The 8,780-nt window shown below is 32.5% G+C and overlaps 1 protein-coding gene across 1 annotated transcript; it reads right to left on the bottom strand.

Moving 5' to 3' along the window:
- Positions 1 to 241: 241 nt before the first annotated feature.
- LOC7465650 (WRKY transcription factor WRKY24) lies at positions 242 to 4,364 on the bottom strand. The gene is made up of 5 exons (XM_024583061.2): positions 3,935 to 4,364; positions 3,703 to 3,864; positions 2,595 to 3,409; positions 2,357 to 2,518; positions 242 to 1,147 (listed from the first exon to the last, which is right to left on the bottom strand). The coding sequence occupies exons 1-5, from the start codon at positions 4,226 to 4,228 to the stop codon at positions 430 to 432; spliced, it is 2,151 nt and encodes a 716-aa protein (XP_024438829.2). The 5' UTR covers positions 4,229 to 4,364; the 3' UTR covers positions 242 to 429.
- Between the last annotated feature and the right edge of the window lie 4,416 nt (positions 4,365 to 8,780).

Raw genomic sequence — 8,780 nt, 5'->3', positions numbered from 1 at the left:
GAATAGTTTTGATATGTATATATCAAAAATAAATTTTAAAAAATTAAAAATATATATTATTTTAACATATTTCCAAGTAAAAAATATTTTGAAAAGCAACATCTATCAAACTCCCGAAAACAACTACCAAAACTGCTAATAAAATGATTACCGTGAAGAAAACACAGAAAAGGGGATTAATATGACAAAATAAAATAAAACAAAACAAAACGTCCCAAGAAATACATGGAAAACCTGTTGATAAATTTGAAAGCTATATGAATTAATATAAAAACCTGTATGAAGTTTCTATAAGAAATAAGGTACTTTCCTATCAAAGGAATAAAAAATCAAATTGCTTTTCTGTGGGTATTGGGGCCAAAAATTTATTGCAAAGCATTGAAAAGTAAAAGGAAACAGTTTCCACTTCTTTGAAGCGAAGTAGATCTTTTAAGATTGAAAGTTTCCCAGGAGCTGATGATATACTGACAATGATGAAGATGGTGCATTTAGATTATCCATGATGGACGAGCTAGCACCATAAATGTTATCATCCTTTTGCTCTTGTTTAGGCCTGATCGACTGCTGTCCCTGGAGGAAAGTCTGAACTTGACCAACTGGTTTCCCATCACAACTAAAATCAACTCTAGCCAGAGAAAGATTTGCAGCTGTTTGAAGACATGGCGACAATGATCTTGGAAAATCTGGAACAAGCGAGGCAACAGATCCAGAGTGACTGGCAGCAAGCTGGTTGTTGCTGACCCCAAAAGAATCATAAGGCATGGCGTTTTGGATGGGAGGAAACCTCATGGGGTAAACAAAGGAAGACCCAAGATTCATTTCATTACTGAAATTTCCAGGCAAATTGGATCTCAAATAGTCATTGTTAAATACTGGTTTTCTATCAAAACTGGGTGCAAACTCTTGAATTTGTGCTTCAGGGTTTGGCGCATTGGTGTTTCTGGCCAATGCCAGGGCAAGCTGTGCATTGCCAGTAGTCTGGGAAAAATTGCTACCAGTTGAGTTTCCGTGACTGCTGTTTCTGGCTGCAGGCACTTCATGATTGTGTTTCCCTTCGTAAGTTATAATTACATATTTCAGATCGTGGGAGGCTCTCTCCACATGCTTCCTAACTGAACATCCAGCACTTGTGCATTTATAGTAGCTCCTGTGGAAGTAAATGAGAAACAAGAATTTTGAATGCCTATACCTTGCCCATGTTTAGGAAAAATAACAAGATGCTGCCAACCGCACACATCATTCAGCATGAAGAAAAACAGAAATGAAAATATACGCAAGCTAGAAAACAAGGTCACTGAAAAACAGATAACCAGGATTCTAAGTGAGATGTGCCAAATATTTTAATCTTATCACAGATGGGTTGGGTTGGTTCGGGTGAAAATACGTTGGATTATTCTCAGCTCCAACGAGCTTTGGGATTTTTCTTAATTTTGGTGGCACTCTGCTTTGAGGTTTTATCTTGATTACGGTACTGCATGTAAGACGTTATATTTTTAGTTGATTTGATAATCTCAACTAATATATTAATTATTATTTAATAATCTCTTAAGTAATTGTATTCAAACTTCTAAATAGACTTAATAATCCAAACTGTCGAAAAATGAAGTGCACAGCAAAAGAAATAAAACAAATCATGATTGCAAGATATTAGTGTACAGGAAAACTGCAAGCATATCTACATGCATCTGTTCTTAATATATGATTGCAACAAGCATACCTACTCTTATGTTTCTGTTACGCATATATATAGATCATATATTCTAACTTGAAATTCTTCAAGATCCATTCATATACCTTCCCGAGCTCTCCTTTCTTTGTGTTCCTTTTTTTTTTTTCCACTTATTCTTTCATATATATTTACATGAATCCTTCAAAAGCTTGATATAGGGCAGGGGTTCATGCCTTTCACCATTCAGGTATGTCCTCGACTTCTCCTTTTCTTTCCTCTTTTTTACAATAAAGTAGCTTAATGTTAAGTAGGGTTTGGATTGCGTTTTCAAAACAAAATAAAATTTAATCAATAATGCCTTCTCAATTAATTAAACAGTTATGCACGCCCATTCCAGCAATTCTACCCTTATCAATACCAACCTCAACCATTGAGCCATTTGACATACTAGTTATTTTCCAATCTGTGTACGGTTCTATAGAACTATAAATAATTATGCAGAAGCATACAGATAGATTGAAGAGAGTTAACTTTCCTCATTAATCAATTGGCTAATGGTAGACAAACCCTACATCCTTGTTTCATCAGCATCCATAGAATACAGGAGTGCTAGCCACTATAATGAGGATACCATGTTAATTTAGAACAAATGCCATCACACACATAAAATGGTGTAAAATGCAATACCTAGGGTTTGGATTCCCCTTGACAACTTTTTGCCCATACTTCCTCCAGCGGTAACCATCATCTAGTATGTCCACTTCACTCTCAATTTGAACAACAACTCTTGGCTCACGGATAGCAGCCCTGGATGCCATATTTGTTTCAACCAAGCAGCTCTCTATCTTCCTGGAAAGGGAAAAAAACTGTAAACTATCCATCATGTTTTCTGGACTGGAAGCAACGAATGCTAAACAGAGAGTACCTTCTTTTTGACTCAGACTCATCATCAGCATCAGCACCAAACGAGCTTCCCTGAGTAACCCCATCATCATCATGACTTGCAAGTGTGGAGGAAAGTTCCGGAGTTTTTGTTGATTCATATGTTTCTAAAGATTTTATTTGAGTGGTTGATGAGAGCTCAGTCACAGCAGAGGTTGAGGACGTCCTTTGCGGGCCATCAGTCCTCCAATCAGACTGAACTTTAATATCCTTGAACCCTGACTTTGTGTTTTTCTGAACTGATTCGCCTTGATCCATCTCTGGCGTTCCATCTAATGAAGAAGCTGGTCCAGGTGGTGCTCCACAACTTGGCTGAGGTTTAGGGTGATTATGTGAACCTTTGTAAATGATTTCTGTTATTTGGCCCTCATGGGCACACTCTATTTTTTTCTTTACCAGACAATTTGCATGGTTACACTTATAATAGCTTCTAGGATATTCACTACCTTTAACCTGTTTCTGCCCATACTTTCTCCAATTGTATCCATCTTCTGAAGACCTTCCAATTGTTGTTGCAGGTAATGTTCGTTTAATTTCTTCCATAAGGCGACATGACGCAACATTTTCTCCATGGATAGTTTCTCTTTGTACATAAATGGGATTACTAGCCAAATCAGAAGAGCAAATTTGCATGTCACTAATGTTGGCATTTCCAATCACGCTATCTAAGACATTGACATCAGTATGTGAATCACTTGTGCATTTATCTGGAGTAACTTGCTTTGAAAATTCCACTGGAAGCTGAAAATCCATTGATGGGTCCATCAAGAGAGTAGCTTCAAAGTCAAAATCATTACCCTGTGCAAGAAGAAAAAATAAAACTGACAAGTCTGAATCTGATTATGTGAATAACCCGCAAATTGAAAATACCAATACACGGCTCATCCCAACCAAACTCCACAAACATGGAACTATAGCTTTCTCGACACATGTTGTAAAGATTGGTTGCATAGAAAACAAAAAACAAAAGAGGTCGATAATTATAAACATACAGATGAATGGAGCAAGGGAGGGATACATGTAATTTGCTGATATTAAATTGATACTATAACAGAACAACAGTGGGAGCAACAATATGAAAGTACAGGTACCTGATTTTCTGAGAGTGGAAGAGAATTCCCAAGATGCTTGAATCTGAACCTGAAGGAGAGACCACCTGCATTACTCCCCCTCTCCCCATCACCACAGCGCAACAAACTTTCACTTTCATATTTGAGAGGGGATAATGGAAAAGTTCCAGTGGTCGGAGACGGCTGTGATTAATGTATGATAATCATCAAACCATAATTAATTTTCAATAAAAGAAAAAAAATAAAAAAATACCTGAACATGAGAATTGGATAGCATAATGGGCGAATCAAGCAAGGCAGTGGGGCTGATGCCAGAAGGAATGGTTATAAAGGGAGAGCGAAGCGGAGATGTCAAGGGGCTGGTGGTTCGAAAGCGGGCTGTATTGATCCTCTCCGCTTTCATTTTGAACCCGCACTTCGCTGCTCTTCTCTCTGCAATACTAATCCCTCTGTTATTATCACCACCAACACCACCGTTGCTGCTTTTGGTTTCAAGATTGGGAACCCACAGTAGGGTTTTGTACTCCGCTGCTGGGTTGTTGTCCATGATGATGATGATGATGAATTGGAGAGTGGTGAGTGGAGGAAGCGCAAGAGTTACACGTCCATTACTCTTCCAATGTTTTTGTTTGTTAGCGCTGAAGCTTTTAATCTCTCTCGTCTTCTACACAATAATGATACTAAATACTAATAATGTTTTTATGTTTGTTTTTTTAGATATTCGAACAAAAGAGGCAGACATTCTATATATTACTATTAAGATGGAGTTTGGTTATATTCCATTGAAACATAAAAAAGACAATAGAGACAACATAGAAAAAGAGATCAAAATAGAATTATATTTAATAATAATATATAAAATAAAATATTTTTTTTTGTTTGGTTATGATAGATAAAATTTAATAAAAATAATTAGATATTATTTTTTTTACTTTATTTTATTTTATATCGAATGTTGAAATTAATAATATTATAATAACATTAGTTATAAAAATCAAACTCGTCCAATACGTCAATAGGAACTTGGGACCTAATTGACTTGGAGCCTATATCATTTTGAGATTAAAAAAAAATAAAAAAATGATTGATTCAACCTAATCTAATCAAAAACCTAGGTCGACCTTCGACTCGATCAATCCAAGATAAAACACGGGTCAAGATCTCGTAGACTTTTTTTTAAATGTTTTTTGGGTCAAAATGAGGTTGGGTTGATTCTTTAAAAAAAAAAAGAATTCAGATCAACTCGATTTGACCCTTTCAATTCGTGATTCAAAACTTGCACCCGAGTCAACTCCCAAGTAAGGTCTCAAATTTATGATAATAACTATTTTTATTCATATGTTGATTTACATCGAATCAATTCTTAAGTTGAGTTTTAAAATTATAATAATAACTTTTTTATCTTTACTTGTCTTAATTGGACAATTTTGAAATTGAAACTTTTTTACAATTATATTTTAGAAACTAAAAATAATAAATATTGATTCTGAAGACAGGTCTCCTCTACACTTCTTGTTTGGAAAATACAAAAATTTACTCCAAAATTATTCTAGGTATATATTTATTTTTGTGTTTTTAACTCAGTCTTTTCAATTAAATATATTTATATTTTCATTATCTTTGTTATTTTATCTTAAAATAGTAACCAAACATTACCTAAAATTCTACGTCTATCACATTCAAACATTACCTTCTTGATTTTATTTTTTTTGTTCATAATAAAAAAAAAACATTAATTGAAATAAAGGTGAGGCACTCATTTGCCATTCACTCATGAATAAATAATTAAATTGGATTTTTTTAACATTAGTAATTGTTATCAATTGAAAATAATGGAAAAAAGGAACAATGCCTTCATATTTATAAAGATAATTAAAAAAAAATCCAGGACTATAATATTTTTATAATAAGACTAATCAAATGCAGATATTTACATCTCTATAAAAACTAGTATTGTATTGAAATTCAGACCTCACATTGAACGAGTCATTCGATTTATCATGCAAACCAACCCCTTAGATCATAAATGGAAATAATTTAAACTCAGTAAATTTAAACACTAAGGGAAAAAAAATTACGCACCATAAGTGACTATTTGCATTTGATTATACGGCAACTCATATCTATTCTAAATATACTATTTGTAAATTATATTTTTGGAATATTTTTAATGACTTTTGACTATAAACAACTGTAATAAAATCACCAGCTTTTTACTATTATATCCTTAATATATTCCTAATATTATAACATAAATCAATACTAATATGTGATTGTCACCCCATATCTAATTTAAACAATTATCAGTTTGTTTATTTGGTCCTTTTGTGTTCTTAAAGAAACGTGATCTTTGATGTTTCAAATTTCATCATTCATTTTGAATTCAGTAATCTGGATTAGGTAAGAAATATAGTTTTAAAACCCGGCCCGGCAGGTCGATACAGGCCAGGTTGAAGAAAAAACAGGGGAAGAAAAAACCCGGTATGACCCGGTTGACCCGACGAGTTGACCCGGCAAGACCCGGTCAAAAACCCGGTTGCAACTCGTTGACTTTTGTTTTTTTTTTGTACTAAAACAACATCGTTTTGATTTTAAAAAAAAAAAAGAATTAATCCGGAATACCCGGTGATCCTGTCAAAACCTGAAACTCGGATCTCGAACCAGACCGGGTCTAAAAACTATGATAAGAGAAATAAAATAGAAAGGATTTTAAGTTATTTTTATTTTTATCACGCACTAAATCATGGCCATTCAATTTAAATTTCAGGTCGTGTTCTTTTAGAAACATGAGAGGGTCAAATTTCATTTGTATATTTTTTATTATCCCTTGCTACTTTTCTCTTGATCTTTCATTAGAAGAAAGTGCAATTGTCTTTCCAATTGGACTTCAAAAATTAAAAAGAAATATAAAAATAGAGTCATTATATCTAGTTATTAAATTAAACCACAAACCTTAAAATATATATTGGTTTCTAAGATTCGAGTAAAAATATTCTAAAAATTTGAGTAAAGAATTTATTATACTTAAGTGAAGATAAAAAAAACATATTTACAACATCTTTTTTTTATAAAAAGTTACCAAAGTATATGTTTTCTCTTTAAATTTATCCTTACACATGTCTTTAACTGTCCAAATTATTTTATGAACTTATTCACAAGTTATTTATTGTTGATGGGTGTTCATTGAGTTAACGTTGAACCCTGAATCAAGAGTATCACAACTCAAAGATTTTTTTTAATTTTTTTATAAATTTTTACGCTTTTTCTATAGAAAGAACTAAAACAATTAAAAAAGAATACCATGCTCATCCTAAGTTAGTCCCTACTAAGAATGGACTTATTATTGACCTTATTTTTATTTTATCAAAACTTGGTGCTAAGCTTACACTAGCCCCTAAAATTAAAAGACAAGTTGTTCTAACCATTAAAATCTAAGTTTTCAAAACATGACACTAACTTGATAAAAATGTGTTAACTCATTATTAAACTCATTTTAGGTAAAAAGAAGAAAAAAAACATTGTGCTAGCCCTACTTTGATCCCTAAAAGCTAGGAGATGTATCGAGCTAGATGTTAAAACCCAAACTTATGCTAACTTGATGAAAACTCGTCGACATTGTTTTTGTTCTCTTTTCATAAATAAATATTTACACACATATATACATAAAATGACAAAAGTATATTTTTATGAAATGAAACTAATGCTAATAAGAAACCACTAAAAATAATATAAAATCAAAATAAAATAAAATAACAAAATGCATGGGTAAATAGTAACCTACTTCTAAAAATGAATTTCTACACGCATATACATACGTAAAAAGACAACAATGTAATTTTATGAAACGAAGCTAACATGAATGTGAAGTCAATAAAAATAAAATAAATAAAATAAAAATACATGAATGAATAGTGTCCATGCATGAATAGTAACATGTTCATTATTTTACACTAGAATAGTCAAAACATGCAAAAACTCTACTATAAAAAGAAAAGAGAAGGAAGAAGGTATTGGCTCGTCTTGGGGTTAATTCCAGATACTGGAGCTATTGTGGTGACTACTAGTGGTAGAAACGATGATGGTGCCAGTGATGGAGGGTGTTTTTCCTCTCTATCAGTTGTTTCTCTTGATCTACGGGTTTTTTTTATTTCTTTTATCCTTCCCTTATTTGTCTTTTTCTCTTCTTCTTTTTCTTTCCCCCCTCTTTTTTCTTGCCTTAATAAATTCTCGTTATCTCGGCTCAAGCTCATTTATTCTCTCTTTTCTTTTTTCCTTATATTAGGTTCCCATTTCTTTCTTTTTTCTTTCTCTTTTGAATCAAGCCTACTCACACCTCTAGGCTCAAATTCTATTTTTATTCTTTATATCTCGACATTATCTCTATCTAACATGGCTCCCATTGTTTCATTTGCCCCTCTATTTATAGGCAATTATGAAACTACTAGAACCTTTCTTGGTGAAATAATTATGGTCATTAGTTCTCTTGAGTCAGTCTCAACAATCCACCATGATTTTACACTTTGGCCAAGCATGCTTATGTTGGCCTTTTTGTACCAGTTTTGCAGATGCTTTAAAGGGTCAGATTAAGTATTTTTAGTTGGGAATGTAGTACACATGCATGAGAGGGAAATGATGCTTTGTTATGCATTTTTTAAAGGCATGGGAAAGAGAAAAAAAAAAGGCAAAAATATTGGAAAAACCATGCAAAAGCAATTGAAAAGAAAACAAGTTGTGGAACCATACAAGGAAGAAGGACTATTTTAAATTTATGCTCAAAACAATGTCATTTTAAGCATTTATTTTTTTAATTAATTGAAAATGAAATGTTTCATTAAAGGAAACATCATTGTTTTGGCATTTAAGTTTTTTTTTTTTCAAAGAGGTCCCTTAATTTTGCTACCTTATTGAATTTGTTCCTTGCATTTTTTATTTTTCTATTTTATTCCAATTTAAACCTTTTTCTCAATATCTATTTTCAATTTTATCCGTTATTGCATTTTAAAATAGTCCTAGCATATTTAATGCCTTTTCCAATTCAATTCTTGGCTTTTTAATTTTCAATTATTTAACTAATTTTAATATTTTTCTCTCATTTTCAT

This window comes from Populus trichocarpa, chromosome 13 (genome assembly GCF_000002775.5).
Source record: "Populus trichocarpa isolate Nisqually-1 chromosome 13, P.trichocarpa_v4.1, whole genome shotgun sequence".
In the NCBI taxonomy this organism is placed as follows: Eukaryota; Viridiplantae; Streptophyta; class Magnoliopsida; order Malpighiales; family Salicaceae; genus Populus; species Populus trichocarpa.
The sequence above is the reverse complement of the archived record's forward strand: the minus strand, read 5'-3'. Positions and strand labels throughout refer to the sequence as shown.

Bases quoted from the DNA above. Each gene is read 5' to 3' on its own strand.
- LOC7465650 (XM_024583061.2), bottom strand. From the start codon at position 4,228: ATGGACAACAACCCAGCAGCGGAGTACAAAACCCTACTGTGGGTTCCC. The intron at 2,519-2,594 runs GTACTCTCTGTT...TTCCCTTTCCAG, and splicing joins GAGTCTGAGTCAAAAAGAAG to GAAGATAGAGAGCTGCTTGG. The intron at 1,148-2,356 runs GTATTGCATTTT...TTACTTCCACAG, and splicing joins AAGGGGAATCCAAACCCTAG to GAGCTACTATAAATGCACAA.